Source organism: Megalobrama amblycephala, linkage group LG4 (genome assembly GCF_018812025.1).
Source record: "Megalobrama amblycephala isolate DHTTF-2021 linkage group LG4, ASM1881202v1, whole genome shotgun sequence".
Taxonomy (NCBI): domain Eukaryota; kingdom Metazoa; phylum Chordata; class Actinopteri; order Cypriniformes; family Xenocyprididae; genus Megalobrama; species Megalobrama amblycephala.
The window spans coordinates 22277416-22296578 of NC_063047.1; the positions used below are offsets into that span (position 1 = coordinate 22277416).

The 19163-nt window shown below is 36.5% G+C and overlaps 4 protein-coding genes across 5 annotated transcripts; all 4 read right to left on the reverse strand.

Moving 5' to 3' along the window:
• Positions 1–618: 618 nt before the first annotated feature.
• Positions 619–1684, reverse strand: LOC125266097 (C-X-C motif chemokine 11-6-like). Its single transcript, XM_048186563.1, has 4 exons — positions 1524–1684; positions 1293–1419; positions 1110–1196; positions 619–965 (listed from the first exon to the last, which is right to left on the reverse strand). Exons 1-4 carry the CDS (start codon positions 1579–1581, stop codon positions 872–874), a joined length of 366 nt encoding a protein of 121 aa, XP_048042520.1. The 5' UTR covers positions 1582–1684; the 3' UTR covers positions 619–871.
• A 6045-nt stretch (positions 1685–7729) lies between these two features.
• LOC125267061 (C-X-C motif chemokine 11-6-like) lies at positions 7730–8808 on the reverse strand. The gene is made up of 4 exons (XM_048188345.1): positions 8649–8808; positions 8403–8529; positions 8200–8286; positions 7730–8071 (listed from the first exon to the last, which is right to left on the reverse strand). The coding sequence occupies exons 1-4, from the start codon at positions 8704–8706 to the stop codon at positions 8059–8061; spliced, it is 285 nt and encodes a 94-aa protein (XP_048044302.1). The 5' UTR covers positions 8707–8808; the 3' UTR covers positions 7730–8058.
• A 2953-nt stretch (positions 8809–11761) lies between these two features.
• On the reverse strand, positions 11762–12925 carry LOC125267060 (C-X-C motif chemokine 11-1-like). Its single transcript, XM_048188344.1, has 4 exons — positions 12776–12925; positions 12360–12486; positions 12154–12246; positions 11762–12038 (listed from the first exon to the last, which is right to left on the reverse strand). Exons 1-4 carry the CDS (start codon positions 12831–12833, stop codon positions 12017–12019), a joined length of 300 nt encoding a protein of 99 aa, XP_048044301.1. The 5' UTR covers positions 12834–12925; the 3' UTR covers positions 11762–12016.
• Positions 12926–17758: 4833 nt separating this feature from the next.
• Positions 17759–18858, reverse strand: LOC125267059 (C-X-C motif chemokine 11-1-like). Of its 2 annotated transcripts, none has more exons than XM_048188342.1 (4): positions 18683–18835; positions 18452–18578; positions 18240–18332; positions 17759–17985 (listed from the first exon to the last, which is right to left on the reverse strand). In XM_048188342.1, exons 1-4 carry the CDS (start codon positions 18750–18752, stop codon positions 17982–17984), a joined length of 294 nt encoding a protein of 97 aa, XP_048044299.1. In that variant the 5' UTR covers positions 18753–18835; the 3' UTR covers positions 17759–17981. The 2 variants fall into 2 exon arrangements, with proteins under 2 accessions (XP_048044299.1, XP_048044298.1); XM_048188341.1 differs by lacking the exon at positions 17759–17985 and adding an exon at positions 17998–18129 and having other exon boundaries at positions 18683–18858.
• Positions 18859–19163: the final 305 nt, after the last annotated feature.

Genomic DNA, 19163 nt, shown 5'->3' on the forward strand with positions numbered 1-19163 from the left:
CAAATTTGTACCTTTGTACCATTGTACCCCTAAAGGTACAATTTTGTACTTTATTTTCTGAGAGTGCAGTGTTCATCTCTGCAACCTTTCATGCCACTATCTAAATATAATGCCATAGATCTAAATGTAATGCAACACTTTTCACAATTAGTTAACCTTGAGAGCTGTAGTAGTAAAAACGCGGGAAAAGAGAGAGTAATACTTGGCTATTTTAAATGGAAAGATGTTAGCCAATCACAGCAGTGGGCGTTTACACTGAAGTTTCACAGCAGACACGCCCCTTAAAACAGAGCAATATGCTTTAATATGAGCAATAGTGATGCTTGTAAACACTGCTAATAAAACTCAATAATTATGCATGTGAAATGACCTCCTACACATTTATGGAATGGGAAGTTTTTTACCGTCTGTGGTCTCAACTTCACATTTAGGAAAAGGGCTGCTCCATTCTCCATTTGACTAACAAGTGATTTTGCTCTGTCCTTGTAATTTCACTTTCTTCCCAACACATCAAAGAGTTATAGTGTGTCCAGGTCTGATTGAAACCTCAGGCCCCCCACATTTTTACTCAAAATCTACTCAAAGAATGCAAGAACTACTCTGAAAGATGTCAGAAGATGTAATTCATAAAAAAAGCTTTATTTGACACTTCTTTGTGGACAATGAAAATAAAATCATACATCAAATTATAAAAAGACTGTACATATGACACATTGTTCAGTGGTCTTATGAAAATATGTTTGTGAAAAAAAGACTATTTTACAACTCAGTGCTAATAATAATAATAATAATAATTTAATCATCATAGGCATTAGGAAATGTTTTAAATATTTTTAGTTGTTTATTTTTTCACTGAACTCCAACTATGAAGTCATTTGAAGGATGTTGGTGCTGATGATGTTGATGTCAGGATGTTCTTCTGTGGCGCAGTGACAGTTGTACTGTGGTGCACAGACTGCTGGCTCCTGTAAAATCAGAAAAAGTTCATTGAATATAATTGTATTAGTTCATTTAGTTAATTGTCATGTGTCTCTGTTTGCCAGAGGAGTTTGTGTCTTTGTATTGAATATGTGAAGGATAAGTAAATACATTTAAACAGATATTCTCACCTCTTCTCAAGAGCCTTTATGATATTTTGAGTGAATTTTGACTCTGGATTCATGCATTTCCTTCCTGCACCATTCTTCAGAGTGACACTGTGAAACAACAAAAGCAGTGAGTTGAAATTTACTCAGGATAGTTTGTAGAGTTGATGAACATTTAAATAAATTACAAATGTAGGCTATACTTACATAATCTCATGTTTGCGACAAGATGGACTTGGAGGGATGATTTCAACCTTCTCAATGTTCTTCACTAAAACCATGTTTGCACCTTTGTCTGCACAGAAGCACCTGCCCTTCGAAGACTTGTCCTGCCCTGGAAAAGAAATTTCATTATAGTCTGTTAGCTGCAGAACATAACCATAACCAAAGATACAAGATATGCTGAATGATCTTGATCTACAACTAAATCAAACTCACCTTTCACTCCTACAGCGATCAGGCAGGCAAGAAGAACAAAAGCTGCAATAGTCTTCATTGTCTTCTTGTTCTTGATGAACTGTGCTTGTCTGTGTCAGTGAGATTATGACCGAAGGCCGTCAGAGCTCACTTAAATACTCTAGGATCAGGGGTTTCCCCTCAGTTTTTGTTCTTGGTTTTTTTTTGTTTTTTTGGGGGGGTTTCACTACTCCAGCTTCCTCTCCTTTTTCTCTTTTTATTGTGATTTCTCGGAAGCACCTCCTAAACCATCTTGAAGAGAACCTTTGATTTAAGGCACTATGAGCTGAATTTTCCAGGAATGAGGATGTAAATATTGCTTAATTAGACTGAAATATTGATGTTATGTTTTGGTGCACTGTAAACCCAAATAATTGGCAAAACTCAAACAATTTGAAGCAATCAGTTGCCCTCAACATTTTCAAGTTAAGAAATTCAAAGTTTAAGTATGCAGAACTGGCAGATTTTTATTTTGTACTCATACATTTTAATTGTTCTTAACTTAAAATGTTTGAGTACACTAATTCATTCATTTAACTTTTCAGGTAGAACATTTTTATTAGTGTAAACTTAGCTAGCTATAACAAGCTAATCCAGACAATGCTAACTTGCTAATTTACTAACATGTTAACAATAGCATGGTATACCATATGCTGAATGAGTGCAGCAATATAAAGCATTTAACATACTTGCTCTCAAACCAATCCGCATGCACCACTTGTCACCATTATGGTAGCCTCGCGTAGCCAGACCTTCAGACTGACGGCAGAAGGTCTGGACTCTATCACAGCTTTCATTGGCCAAGGACCGCCCAAGAGGACATATGACTGACATGTAAAACAACCAATCAGAGTTGTTTTGTTCCACGTCATGTTTAGAGGCGTGAAAATGAAAGTCGATGTCCCTACAATAACAGACCGGCGTTCATCTATAAATTATTCATTCAAGAACGTTGTGCAAGTTTACTGCAACAATGGAGCTGCGAACTTCACATACTTTTGAAAATCCAGCATTTATTTGATCCTGATAAGCGCTCATTGTCACAGTCTTAAATATGATGGCATTCTTCTACGAGGGGGTTTGGCGTCACGGCATTTGTTTCCAAGCGGACCATTAAAGAACGCAACACACATCTCCTGGACATCCTGCAGAATTCAACCAACCATGACGACTCCGATACTGCTGAAGTGTTTCCAGAAAAGTGTGCCATATGCATCAGACGTTCAGCCAGCGGTCAATGGGTGTGATGTCTGAGGCTGAGACTACCATGATGGTAACTCTCCAAAAACTCACATTAACGGAAACTCTTCTAAATTTGCATAACAAAACATTAATCACTACTAAATCTCCCACTTAACAGTAATCTTGCACACACAAAAAACATTATATAACACTTAATTTTAGCATTTACTCTCTCTTTAGAGTGCCATGGGAAAAGCATGCTGGAAAATAGAAGTCCCAGCCCAGTTTCAGTTAAACTAACGTTTGTCTAAATTAAAAGAAATAAGTTAACAGTTCAGTTTACTCCAAATATATCAGTTCTCTGAACTTGAAAGAAAAAGAAAGCGCTAAATACTCATAAAAGTTAAGTTGACTGAACTAATTTAAATTTTGTCCTGCTCAAACCAATTAATTATTTTGAGCATTAGGGTTTACAGTGTGGGAGTACTATTAGACGTCAGGCCAAAACACTGAGTTAAGTTAGGGCATGCGAAACATGGGAATTGATTGATTTTGATGGTTTTTATTGGCTGTTTTTCTAAGCTAATCACATAGAAAGCAATACATAGAAAGATAGAAATGCACAATAAACCTATTTATAAACACAATTTTTTACAATATGTAATCTTTAATGAAGCAAAACACTATAATGGAGCAAACTAATGACATTTTGTTTAAAAGAATAAAGGTAAAACACAGTGGTAGGCACCCAAGAAACAACCAACAAATTCTACAGATTAAATCTGACTGAATCTTAGCGTGTTTAGCTACACTTTGAAGATGGGATTTGTTCCATGCAGACTGATTAGCAGTTAAAATGTTAATATGGTCCTGTGCTTCATTGAAATCAGATTTCTTGATGATCAAGTAATAACTCTTAATCACCCACTCCCTATAACCACTAACACCACAACCAGCAGCAATAGCTTTTAAAAAAGGGGTCTTCCATCCAAGTCCTAACCAGACTCCACTAGCAGCAGAGTATTATCTGCTGGTCGTCATTAAAGGAAATGTTCAATGTAACCCCAAAGTTATAGTTTTTATTTAGACTGAGTCACTAGCAACATTAGAAAATATGAAAATGCTTCTAAGCTTTCTAGATAAAATATACAAATATTTACCTTCAGACTCAGTACTGATGACAGTGCTGTCATGCTGTCCAGTTAAAACATTTTTTGGACTGTGAAATTAAACAAGTTATTAATCACAAAGTGTGGCTGAGATCCACTGGTTTTGCTGGTGTGTTTGTGGATGGTGGATATGTTTTGCCAAGGCATTAAAGGGTTAGTTCACCCAGAAATTAAAATAATGTCATTTATTACTCACCCTCATGTCATTCTACTCCCGTAAGACCTTCGTTCATCTTCGGAACACAATTTAAGATATTTTTGATAAAATCCGATGGCTCAGTGAGACCTCCGAACCACTGATTCGAAACAAAAGATTCAAAGCAGTGTTTTGAAATCGCCCATCACTAGATATTGTTGAAAAGTTGTTATTTATTTATTTTATTTTATTTTTTTGGCACTCAAAAAGTATTCCTGTTGCTTTATAATATTAAGGTAGAACCACTGTATTCACATTAACTGTTTTAAATATGTTTTTAGTACCTTTCTGGGCACTGAAAGTGTAAACAACATGAGGGTGAGTAATAAGTGACATTATTTTCATTTTTGAGTGAACTAACCCTTTAAGAAACCACAAACTAGGATGTGGGACAAAATGTGTTTTCTGTGGAAGATGTTCAAACATTTTCACAACCTCTTTCAGAAAATTCCTTATCTTTACCATATGTGTCACATGATGGTCAAAAGTTGAAGATGCTGACATAAATTGATGATAAATGTGTGTAAGTTGTTTGTCCAGTATAGGTTATTATATTCTATAAGCACTCCTGAATCGTGTTCTTCAAATGGCACTTAAGCCAGGTTCTCACTATTTTAGCCATGATTTGGTCATCTGAGACAAATGTTGAGAATCCTAAAAGATTCCTCTGATCCTAGGCCAAAATCTGAAGTCTTTGATCGCTAGTTTGACACATTTGTGGACAGCCGATTAATGACAGTTGTGATCACATTTTACTTCCAATTAAAAATTCTGCCAGTGTCAGAAGATTGGACACACAGTCTTGCAGTATGGCTTCTTCTACAACAACCTGATGATGCAATTAGTGAACAACAACAAACCACCACTTGCTCCACACACATTGTCTTCATTTTTTTCTTCCATTTTTATTTTCAAGACAAGCCATGATCAAAATGAATGCAAGAGATTGATTTTGTTTGCTAACCACCATGCCAATCCCGCATGTAAATGCAGCTCACAGTCACCGAACATGTCACGGATGGATTATGTAAAACTCCGGACGAGCCCTTTTGTGTGCATCCATTTTCAACAAGTTTTGACTGCCGTACAGTCTGACATGAATGACAACTGAGATCCTGCAGTGTGACATGGCTTACAGCTGGGATCAATTTCGTACAGTCTGACAAGTAACAGTCATAAAAAACCTTTTTTTAAAAATCAGCGAATTACACAAAACTTTTCATTTCTCTGGAACATCATCAAGTGTTTTCACAACCTTTTTCTTTATATAGGATCCTAAACAGACATTGTGATGAAGTCATGCTGATGAATTTCACAATCATATGCTGATGAAAATAAAGGAGAAACTGAAAGTTGTGAAATCTGGAAATGCCACTTCAACTGCTACTTATCTTTGGGAAATTAGAGTGATTATGCATGCACAATATAATATACATATACAATATATATATTACTTTTTTATTATAGAGTGAACCGACGAATTGGGAATCTCGCTAGAGAGACCAATCTACTTCGAGTGTAACTAACTGAGCTAATCCACATTAGCATGCGATTTTTGCATTTGACTGCCACGCTCTGCAGCGTGGGTATAAGTAGGCAGCAGGTGCAACGCATATTCAGCTTTTGTCATGCTGAATCAGATTCAGAGTTGACAGCCATGCTTTCCTGGGTTGCTATGCACTCAGTCTCATTCTAAGCTTTCGTGGCTGGTGTCTGGGGTCGCAGTGTGACACGTAAATCGCCTTGCCCCGTGTTTTTTTTCCCAGATGTGCATGGAAAACTTGGCATTATGGAGCCATATTGGTGCCAAAATATGGAACATCAAAAGTGCCAAAATCTGCATAAAAAGTTTTCTCCTCTCTCACTACTCTCGATGATGGGGCCCTAAATATGAGGCCAAGGCACTCTTAATGCACGAGGGTAGTTCTGAGCTGGGGTTGAGCTATGCACAGTGACTGACCGTGATTAAAGTCACCCTCGGCCAGATGATGTCCACCTTGGTGGTCTAGAAGTGCCCCTTTTCTAAACCTTGCAGAGGTGCGAGATGTCATTAAAAGAATGCTCATATCGCCAAGGGTGTCGGTCCCCTGTGAAAAAAAAAGAAACTTCGGCACAATCTGCTCGACTGTGACCACCGCATCACCGCAAGACGACGCCACCCATCTCAGCTGAGCTGTGGAACCAGATAAGTGTTGCATCGCACACTCAGCCCCCACTTCAGGCCACCACAGAGCCACGTACAATGGGCATGGAGTATCAGGGATTTGGACGTGACCCACTGAAAGCAAACATCTCGGTTACATGACGGCATTCTTCTACGAGGGGGTTTGGCGTCACGGTATTTGTTTCCAAGCGGACCATTAAAGACGTGACCAACTGAAAGCAAACATCTCGGTCACATAATTCAATTTAATTCATATGTAACCCTTGTTCCCTAAAGGAGGGAATGGAGACGTCACGTCCCATTGCTACAGTTGCTATACCAATAGATTAACACTGTATTCACTGTATACTTGTATTCTGTCTACCATTGACATTGTGGAGATATTGACTCTTCAGAAAACCATCAGAATTTGACAGAAGACTCCCACACACATGTTGGCTTAAAATTGACACTCGAAGTTGACAATTTCTATTTTTAATAATGGTTTATCCTTGCACATCGCTATATTATATTTTTCATGTGCCCTTGTAATCTTCAACCAAAGTAATTTCCCTTCCTCTTCTCTTCTCTTCTCTTCTCTTCTCTTCTCTTCTCTTCTCTTCTCTTCTCTTCTCTGATGACGTGTTTGGCATGAAGGTGGGATCAACCTGTCACTCACATGAGATCACAGCAATAGCAAACCACAACCATCCAACCAATTCCCCATGGACAAAATTCAAGTCCCGCCCTACACCTTTTTTCCCTTGTTTTTTAAATTATTATTTATTTATTTATTATTATTATTATTATTATTATTTTTAATTGTTGCTAAGAACATACAAAATCAATACCAGGGGCCTTTTTCCTTATTCAAGAAGCCATTTCACTCAGCTATAGGTCACAATCTGCTTAATTCTGTTAATTCTGACGTCACATGTTACTGTTTCCAGGGTCCAAAATGCTCTATCAGATGCCAAAAGCAAACAATAAACGGTGCTAATATGCACTCATAATGGGATGTAATACTACCAAAAGATCATGATTCTAATGTTTGTCTCCGTACTGAAATTCCAGATGACCAGACAGTTCAGATGTATCTCTTTGGGATAATTTTATTTGATTTGTCTGTCAATTGTTAAACTAACTTTTCAATATGCATACATTTTACATTAATGACACCTTTTTAAAAAATCATTAAATATGATAACAAATAAATATTTCTTGCATATACTATAAAAACTGACAGTTATGACAGAGGCTTCCACCCAAGAGGCTACTTGTCCCAGCCAGGTTCATCATATCCTAGTGGCGCAGTATAGCCTCCTTTTATTTTCAAATTTGTGCTTTAAAAACTAAATTAGCAAATACTTTCTTTCCTTGATAATATATTGGAAGATGCATCATTGTCCTGTATGCCAATATGCTAAATATTTGTACCCTATATTGACCTGCAGTGGGAAATTCAGTTTTTGCCCTAAGAATTCACAAAGCCCATTAATTTAAGGGATACAAATTTATTTGATAACAGAGTGAACACAGATGGACAATAAAATAATTCAACACCATTAATGGATTGTAACAACCCTGCACAAAAGATTAACATAAAACAAGAAAAATATTTTAAAAGAAAGAATAAAATTTGTAATTACTACACAGTCAGTTGCATAAATTAACAAGCAATTATTTACACTACTAAACAGTTTATACAGATGTTCTCTAGTCAAACGTGATAACTGTCAGCTAGAGGTCATACAGCGTTTGATGGATATCAGGATGTTCTTCAGTGGCGTAACACAGCAGCTAATCCAGATTCACACTGAGCATATCCTACTGCTGGGTCCTGTAAAGATCAGAAACAGTTCATCATATTATAATAGAAATATTTAAATAACTTTATATTCAATTTATTAATTTCAGAAATTGGTTCTCATTTTTAGTTTAGCAAAGCACACAAAAAAGTACACTAACATCTTTTCAAGAACCCTCCTGATTAAATTCTGGGTGAAGTTAGACTCTGGATTCAAGCATTTCCGCTCTGCACTCTTCAAAGTGACACTGGAAATAAAAAAATAAAAAAGGAAAGATGAGCTGAATGTGTCCAAAAGTGTTAAGATAGCAGTATGACCATTAATTTGTAAATATCCATTCAAAATCATTGTTTTTGTCCTTACATAATCTCCCGTTTTCCACAAGATGGACTTGGAGGGATGATTTCAAACTTCTCAATGTTCCTCTGTAAAACCACATCCACTCCTTTGTCAGCACAGAAGCATCTGCCTTTGTGAATCTGGTTCTGCCCTGGAAGAGAGATTAGGATTTATTAGCTGCAGACTATGATAACAAACTAATATTTAGAAGAGATACAGTTTCAAAATACATACTAGGTATTATATGAAGTCTTAATAGGCAACACTCACCTTGTACTTCTGTAGCAAGCAGACAGACTAGAAAAACAATAACTGCTGCAGTCTTCATTGTGTTTAAGGTTTTGATGATTGCCTAATAGTTATTACTGAAGACGATTAGCTGCTTATATAGCCATCAGAAGATCAGGGGTTTACAGCACGGGCACAGTTCCCAGTTTCACTTTCACAAGCACAGCAGTTTTGATTTCCCATTTCTTTGAAATGCCTTTGCTCAAAGCTTTAGATACGTGGCTTGGTCTCGTGTCGTTTAGTGTCATGATTGCTCTTTCCAATGAGGAAGAGTTTGTTTTAAGAGTTCCAGTTTTGGAAGTTGATGTGAATTCTTTGAAACACTCTTTCAGCCCAAGATAAATTTAGAGACCAAATGGGTAACACTTTAGAATAATGGTCCATCATTAATCAGTAACTATGCAGGAAGTAATGCAGTAGGCCTACTACATACACTTCAGCTACTATTAAGTAATATGGAAACAAGCTTAACTAATCAGCAAGTAATATCAAATTTAGGACTAAGATCGTTCCTTATAAATAATTAGTGATTGAGATTAGCCTCATTAAGAACTATCAACTATGACAAATTCTAAAGAATTACCAATTAATTACTAACATTGTTAATGTTACTAAGAACATTGAGAAGTTTAAAATCATCCAGTCCATCTTATGGAAAACAAGAGATTATGTAAGAACAAAAACAATGATGAATATATATCATTGGATGAATGAAATCTTGGCTCTTTAGTTGGGAAAATGATGCAGCTGCATCTGACATCTCTGAAGAGTGAGCTGATGAGGGAAGGGTGCGGATGACAGTGAGCGCTGGGTGTGTGTAACGGAGGAGCCTGGTGACACTGTGACCCTTGTAAGCATTTTTTTGCAACCTACAAACTTCTTTGTCCGCATTTCACGCATTAGCTCTGCATATTTAGGACACTGTGTGACGTTAAAAACATGTTAGTTTTTTCCATTTCACTGCCCTTCGTCTCGGGTTTTAAATGCAAAAATATAAACGGCCCTGCAGCTTTTGAACTGTATTCTGTGAGTGGTAGGTCATTTTTGCGGTTTCCCCGCAACTGTTGAATAGTTCCCACAGACTCATTCACAGTGTTGCTATTGTCCTCCTTCTAACTATGGCATTTGTTGTACCATTGTAACTTGATTAGTTTGACATTTCTGTGTTCAACCTTGCTTTGTGCTCTGTAAAATTTCCTCTTACATTGATATGTGGACTTAGTTTCCTTTGTTCCTTTTCATTGTTTATTTTGTTTGTCTTTTATTTGTGTTTGGTAAACCTCAGTTTAAGGATAATTATATGAATGCAGTATTTTTATTTATATTTACTATTACTACTTTTTCTAAATTCATAATTTTGTGGAAGTTACATAATGTTTCTAAATGTTAAAGTAAACAAGTATTTGCAAGCAGGGCCATCTCAAGCATGGGGTGGGGCCAAGTGCGAGTTAGAGGAAGCGGAGCCCCCCTGGGTCCATTTGTGATTGCTTTCCGTCAGGCGGCAGAATGTCCCCCGCTGTCCGTTCGCTGAGGTGCCTGCACCAAGTGGACCACCGTAGGGATGGCCCTGTTTCCAAGTATTAAATGATGTAGAAAAAATGAATTGGCTGCTGTTGTCCAGGCAATGACTTGCCTGTGATTTTATGTGTCCTTTTCTGATCTCGTTTACACTTTGCCATTGAAGTCCAAACACACACGATTTTCCTGCTAAGACAAAAGCTGAGATCAAGCTTCCTGCAATAAAACAATAAAACTCCCTAATCTGGAGATCTCAATGAAAGGTTCTGTCTTCCTTTTTTGGGTGGAGTCTCTTCAAGATATCTGATAACCCTCTCCTCTCTCACAAAACCAGGTGTTGGTGTAAATACAATCCTTTTATTCTGGTTGGGTATTTAAGGGAAGGTAGCAGAGCAGCCATTTTGGGAAATTCTGTAGCCAGAAACCCCCATGCAGTGCTGGGTGAGTGTCTTAAAAACACGGTCAGGCATGCATTTCTTACTCTTAGAGTCATCTTTGAGCAATTGATGTAATGTATCTATTATTTCTGAATTGGCTTCTAATTGTCTAATTATCTAATTGGCATAATACATTTTTATCTGACAACTAAAATATTCTTTTTGATTAATTCTGTATTATTCTTAAATCATTATTTCTAGTAGATTAAAGTGGAGTCTGCTGTTACCGCAAATCTGTGTTCAGGATAGATCATACTGAGGGCTCAATGAATGGAGCATGGGGCTCATCATTTGAGACCTTCTGATTTCTGACTACCACTTCCTCGATAAGTTTCAGTTTTCTTGACTATACAAAAATTATGCTTTTTGTTATGAGCAAGCAGAGTGCGGCTGACTATTGACCCTGCATACTCTGTCTAAGATCAGAACTGACTAGTTTGTGTCCGTGAGACTACATCCGGCTGGCGTAAGTTCTCTATGCGACATTGGGTCCCTAATGAATGAATAATTAAAAATATGGGATACCCAGAATAATCAAATATCTAAATTAATACATAACCAATAGTTTAGAAACACAAAATAAATGTAATAATCATTTGAATTTGGAGTCAGATTAAGTGCGCAACTAAATTAAAATTGAAACTAAATTCTAAAAATTAAGTGAACTTCACAGGAGTGCTGAAAAGACGTACACACATTATACCTTTGCCCAGGCCGTTGGATTCCATCATTGGGCTGACGGGTGATCACACACACACACACACACACACACACACACACACACACACACACAGGTTTGTTTTGCTATCAAAGTGAGGACATTCCATAGACGTAAAGGTTTTTATACTGAACAAACTACATTCTATCCTCCTACACTTCCCCTACCCCTAAACCTACCCATCACAGAAAACTGTCTGCAGTTTTACATTTTTAATAAAACATTGTTTAGTATGTTTTTAAAGCTATATTAACTCATGAAAAATGTCTCATGAAATGTCCTCATATTTCATGTTTACGTTGTAATATCAGTGTAATACCCATGTCATTATATAGCGCATGCGCACACACACACCTGTGTAACATAACTATGTATTTATATAGCATAGCTAATATTTGTCCAGAAAATAATAACAAAGACCGTTAATTCAGACAAAACCTCCACAAGATTTTATTTGAAACTGACAATAAACAACATATACAGACAGAAGAACATATAACAACTTTTTTTTGTTGTTTTTTTAAATAATGATAATAAATAAAAAATCTCATAAAATAACGTGAAAGTATAATGTATAAAATAATCCCTTATAATACATAACATAATCAATCAAGCTTTTTAATAACAGAGTCCATACTGGCCACAACCTTCACACTTGAAAACACAGTTGAACCACTTCACACATTTTTCTGAGCACTCCTAAAAAGAATAAACATAAACATTATTATGTATTTTATCCTTATATAATACACACATACACATAAGAAAGATTTGAAGTTTCAGTATCAATTGTAATGTCACTGATAAGACTCACCTGGTCTTACTTTCAATCCTCTCAATGATATTCTTGGTAAACAATGACTCTGGATTTAAGCATCTTCGCCCTGCACCATTCTTCAGCGTGACACTGTTCAGACACAGTCAAGTTATTTTAAGGGAATAAATGTGTATTCAATTATGATAAAACAAATTGCCTATATAGATCTTATAAATAGATAGATGAATAATCAGTTTACTCACACAACTTCCAGATGTCCACAAGATGGACTAACAGGGTGAATTTCCACCTTCTCTATCAGCTTTGGCTTCACCATTTTGGCACCAGCACCTCGACATAAACATCTTTGGACTCCAAACCCAGGCTGCCCTAGAGGATGATAGAAATAAATGATGAAAATGATCAGTCTAAAACAGGGGTGTCCAAACTCGGTCCTGGAGGGCCACCGTCCTGCAGAGTTTAGTTCCAACCCCAATTAAACACACCTGAACCAGCTAATCAAGGTCTAATTAGGCATACTAGGAACTTCCAGACAGGTGTGTTGAGGCAAGTTGGAGCTAAACTCTGCAGGACAGTGGAAACCCCTGGTCTAAAACAATCTGAAGTGACAGATTGTTTTGAGTTAGTAAAATATTAAAATAAGCAAAAATAATATTACCTTCAGTAACAACAATAGCCAAACTGACAAAAACAAGTAGAGCAGCCACAGTCTTCATTGTTCAATCTCTTCACCTTAAACCACTGAGCTGACCAAATGTGAGTAAATGACCTGACTTGCTTCATTATATACAAATCTAAGACAAGCTGGGATTCCCCTGTTTGATGCTTTAGTAGTAGTATCTGGCTGAGTTCTAGTTACACTTCCTAAAAATCTTATTTTTAAGATTTCTGGGAAATTTACAGTAACAACTGTGCAGATGAAATGTGAAGGTTTTCATTTTTTAAGTGTTATGTCATCAGGTTTACATATTTCAGAAAATGTACACTATATGTCATCATATAAAGGAAGTAAAACAGTTTTGTGATTTACATAGTCACTCTTTGATAAACTCATATTGTGCATTATAGCTTTGTTTTATTATAAGTATAATAATAAGAATCTTATTATAAGTGGAATATTTATTTGCTTCTGGTTTAAGTGTAAATCAAATAACTGTCTTACTTCTCTGTTATATATTGTAAGACTGGTGCCGAGCTGTCTAGGACCCAATGAGGGCTACTCTCCGAGAAAACAAAGGACTTTTCTGCAAAATAAACATTTGAACTCTCTTGCAAAATTAGCATCCTCATCTGAGACGCAATCACACTGAGTAGATCACACCTCATTATTGTCTTATCCGCATTTCCTTTCCTTCACTCCCTCTTCTCCTATATCTTCTCTCCACACACTGAAATCACCCTGAAATTCACCCAAAAATATGATTTAATGTGAACAATTATCATACAGTACAGCACTATACATGTTTGGTATCATTTGAAATGTCTCGGTGCGACTGGTACATGGTCTCATCCCCACAGAAGTAAACCAAAAGGTAATAAAGGTCTTAAGAGTTTAGAGATGGAGTTTGTGCCCTTTCCCATGGTTTTTAATGCAAATCACCTTCTGTCCCCAGTAAGGTGTAAAATGCTATTACAGTTTTTGCCCGTTGCTTGAACACATTTTGCAAAACTTCGCTCACTGTGCCAAAACTCTACACACAAGTAAACATGACACAACACTGGGAAATATACCATTCATATCTCTGTCAAATTGAAACTCTACTATCAAAACTTAACATTCCTTTGTCAAAATGTAACTCTGATGACAAAATGACACACACTTGCATCATATGAATACACTTTCAGATCAGGGGGAACACACTAGTCTACTTTATATAAAACACTGCAGTCTTTAATTTTCACTGTTTTTATTCAGTTCATCAGTTAGCATTCTGTGAAGCTCAATGCAACACTTAGTTTTTGTTCTGCTTTTTTTTTTTTTTTTTTTCCAACAAAGGTTTTCACAACAACCAAAAATGAAAGTACTGAAAGGTTACAAATGACATCAACTCAATACTGCACATCACAGTACTATACTTTACAGTACAGTAAAGTAAATGCAGTAACGCAAAAATAATACAAAAATAAAACAAAATACACTACTGTAAATACAGGAAAACAGGCAAATTGTGCGTGGGTGGGATTATAGATCCTGCCGTCTGTTTGGGTCTGGCCACATGATCCACCAACATTGCTCTAATATCATCTGAAATATTGTTCCGTGCATAACCTCTTTGACCATGTCCTACTCCTCTCTCTCTTTGTCTTCCTCTGCCTCCACCTCTTGCTCTCCATGCTTGATAATGAATTATACGAATTATATGTGCAAACTGGACACTGATACAGTGGTGTAGCCTGATCTGGTCTGATCGCGACAACACGATTATTCTAATAGACAAAAGACTGATTTTGAGACTGCAGTGCTCGTAAACATAATCAAAGTAGCCTATTATTAGCTCTATTAAATATTCTTTTGCATTTCTCCACCTCTTACTCTCCATGTTTGCAAAGTTCTCAGAATGGCTTAACTGAGGCCTTTTTGTAACTGGCTGATTGGTGTTCAGTTTTGTAAGTAAGCGTTTTGAGGTGTGTATTTGAGTGGTTGCAATTACCCGATGTGTTTTGTATTTTGGATACATGTGTTTTCCAAATGGCACCCTGAGATTTCATTTTTGAACGAAGTGTCTTATGTATGAAATGGTGCCCGTGTATGCAAGACCAAGTGTGTTGCATAAAGGAGTAAGTGTGTTGCAGAATTGTAACTAGAGTGCAAAGCAGCGCTTTTGTTTAAGGTATGGGTACATGTGTTTGAGGTATGGTAACAAAAGCTTCAAGTTGTGTTACTTTAGTCTAAGCATGGGTCTATAGTGTTCAAGCAACGGGCAAAAACTGTAATACAAAGCTGTAAGGTGGTTTCACTACAGTGGTTCATGCTGCAGGATTGCCGAATGACTAAAGAAATGTTATTAGTATGATGGTGTAAAACTGTACATTTCTTGTCTATTGTCACCCACTGCTACTTATACCAACTATGTAAATAAACACAGATAGATTAGCAAAATATGAGGGAGAGCATAGTGTGACTATTATATTGCATTAGGTTAAGTAGCACTTCAAAGTACTGGCTTTTAACCCAACCATTGGGTTAAAAATAACCCACAGTTGGGAAGGTGCTATGTTAACCCATAGTTGGGTTACTTGTTGGGTTATTTTTAACCCAACATTTTTTAGTGAGTGTGTGTGTGTGTGTGTGTGTGTGTGTGTACAGCATGACAAGATTTTTCCAGGGTATTTTCTGTGGAGGCAGAGTTGAATGTACTTCAGTCATTAAATGTACTATTCAGCAGTCAAGTCAAGTCACTTTTTTTTTTATAGCGCTTTAGAAATTGTGAGCAGCTTCATAATAATAAACAGAAAAGTCACAGAATTAATAATGAAAACTTTATTAAATAAGAGACAAATTCAAATTCTTCTGTAAAGCAGCTATAGCAAGATAATAGTCGTTATTCAGCTCAATTGACCCTTTGCAGGGAGTTTGATTGACAGGCGATCTAAACAATCATAAAGCCGAATCCGCCATTATGTCCGATAAAGCAGTCAGGGGAGTTAGTAGATTACGTCGGTGGACTTTTTATTATTATTATTAATAATAAACATTTGCTTACAAAGTACAAATGTGAGAAATAAGCCAAGAGAAAAGAGCAAGGGAAGGCCAAACATTACATCACATAGGAAATGAGAAATAAATAAATAAATAGGCCTAAATAAATAAATAAATATCAATTAAACAGATCACATAAACATAATCCTCCCTACGTCGGATGACTTGAACCCTTGAAAAATGGTGTGTATTGACGTCTTTCTGCAGTTGAAACAACATTCTTTCTGATGTTCATTCATGTTTATTTGATGCTATAAATGAACTAGGAAGAGATGATCGGTTCACGAGCTGCTTGAGCTGAGGCGTTACAGCAATCTGTAGCGACACATTAAAGAGCCACAAAACGGTATTTATTGTTTAAATATTGTTTATTTCTTTAAAAATTACAATATTTCAAGTTTGAGAGTTTGTTTCATATCAAACCTTCTCTGCCTTGTCTGTCGACGCGTTGTCAGTGTCCTTGTTGCTCCACGGTGGACCCTTTTCACTGCGTGAGAACATGATGTGTACGGTGGCCCAGTAGTGCACAACACAACGAAATTAAAAAAGCAAACATAAGTTCACAACACAACGGAAACAAGCCACAACACAACGAAATAAAGCCACAACACAACGGAATCAAGCCACAACACAACGGAATCAAGCCACAACACAACGGAATTAAACCACAACACAACGGAATCAAGCCACAACACAACGGAAATGCTCCCGACCACTAGGGGGCTCTCAGAGCTAGGTAAAGTTAGTTTTCCTTGCCACTGTTCTATAGAGTCGACAGTTTTACAAAGATATCAATACCATGATCAGTTTTAAGTATGCATTGTATATCGACATGATATATTAATTAAAAATCAACTACGTTCACAATAGCTTCATATTTATACTTGTGAATGATTTGACGCGATACCACGGAGCATGATAAAGGGAACATCCACCAATTCCATCAAGTGGTTAAAACGTATAATTTGTATTCATTAAAATTACATTTAACATTTAAAAACAGACATGTTCAAATTCCAAAGGTTGTTAGTTCCTGTTGGTAAGACTGACAAGCTTTGGAATTTGAATATGTCTGTTTTTAAATGTTAAAAATAATTTTAATGAATACAAATTATACGTTTTAACCATTTGGTGGAATTGGCAGACGTTCCCTTCATCATGCGCCGTGGTAGCGCGTCAAATCATTCACAAGTATAAATATGAAGCTATTTTGCACGTAGGTGATATTGAATTAATATTTCATGTCGATATGCAGTGATTACATACTGTTTAAACTAATCGTGGTATTGATATTACTGCCGACTCTATAGAACAGTGGCAAGGAAAACTAACTTTACCGAGTTCTGAGAGCCCCCTAGTGGTCGGGAGCATTTCCGTTGTGTTGTGGATTGATTTCGTTGTGTTGTGGCTTTATTCCGTTGTGTTGTGGCTCGATTTCGTTGTGTTGTGGCTTTATTCCGTTGTGTTGTGGATTGATTTCGTTGTGTTGTGGCTTTATTCCGTTGTGTTGTGGCTCGATTTCGTTGTGTTGTGAACTTATGTTTGCTTTTTTAATTTCGTTGTGTTGTGCACTACTGGGCCACCGTAGTGACGTGTGGCCTGAGAGCGGCATGGCTTGTCAGACATAGCAACAGTCATTAACGGGGACGGGTCTTTGCGAACGGTCAGTTCATTTCATTTCAGTTCAGTTCAATAACTGTGTATATTCAAGTTCAGTTCAGCTATAAGCAGCACTACTAAAGACAATAGTGTTATTATTCAGCTCAGTTCAGTTCAAGTTTTGCTCTCAACTGTGTCAGTGCAGTTAAATTAGGAATGTTGCTGGATATTAAGTTCTCAACTAAGCAAGCCAAAAGCGACAGTGGCAAGGAAGCCAAAATCCATCAAATGACAGAAATGGGGGGAAAAAAATCTTGGGAGAAAACAAGCTCAGTCAAAGTGTTCAATTCACAAATGGTTTCTTTATTTTTTGTAATGAAGTGTGATTCATTATAGAGCATTAGCATGACAAAATCTGCACTGTGTTGTTGTAATGATTTTTTCAGTAAATTGAAATCAGTATCAATAGACAGCAATAGACACTTTATACTGTAGACAAATGTTTCATACTGTAGTAGTTACTTAAAGTCCACTGTGATTCTTCCTCTGATGCCATCAAAACATATTAACTGTAAACAAAACACCAAATTATCATTATAATTATTTTTTTTTCATGGTTATATCACACACAGACTCCCTCTGGATAAGAAAGGTTTGTATAAAAATGAATTAATAAAAAGTTAAAGTTGAAGTGAAGCTTTTACTGAGCACTCCTAAAAATAATAAACATAAATAAACATTATTCTGTTATCCTTTCTTCATTTGTAACATAAGAAAGATATGAAGTTTCAGTATCAATTGTAATGTCACTGATAAGACTCACCTGGTCTTATTTTCAATCCTCTTAATGATATTCTTGGTAAACAATGACTCTGGATTTAAGCATCTTTGCCCTGCACCATTCTTCAGCGTGACACTGTTCAGACACAGTCAAGTTATTTTAAGGGAATATAGACAGATCTCTATTCAATTATGATAAAACAAATTGCCTATATAGATCTTATAAATAGATAGATGAATAATCAGTTTACTCACACAACTTCCAGATGTCCACAAGATGGACTAACAGGGTGAATTTCCACCTTCTCTATCAGCTTTGGCTTCACCATTTTGGCACCAGCACCTCGACATAAACATCTGTGGAGTCCAAACCCAGGCTGCTCTAGAGGATGATAGAAATAAATGATGAAAATGATCAGTCTAAAACAACAAAGAAACTGATTGTGTTAAGTAAATAAAATATTAAAATAAGCAAAACAATATTACCTTCAATAACAGCAATAGCCAAACTGACAAAAATAAGAAGAGCAGCCACAGTCTTCATTGTAGTCTTCATCTCTTGATGGGCTTCACCTTAAACCACTCGGCTAACCAACTGTGAGTAAATGACCTGACTTGCTTCATTTTATACAAATCTAAGACAATCTGGGAATTCCCTATTGGATGCTTCAGTGCATAATAGTATCTGGCTGGGTTCCAGGTCCAGTACCTATAATCTTTCTGGGCAATTAACAGTAACAACAGTTAAAATAATTTTTTTCAAGTTGTGTCATCATGATTACATATTTCACAGTACAGTGTTATCTATGTCATCAGATATAAGATATAAAAACAGTAATGGAAGTAAAACAGTTTTCTGATTTACAAAGTCACACATACTCATATTGTGCATTATTGCTTTTTCTTCACTACACTCACTTCACTTCACTTCACTCAACTGCTCAACATTATTTTATTTATATATTAA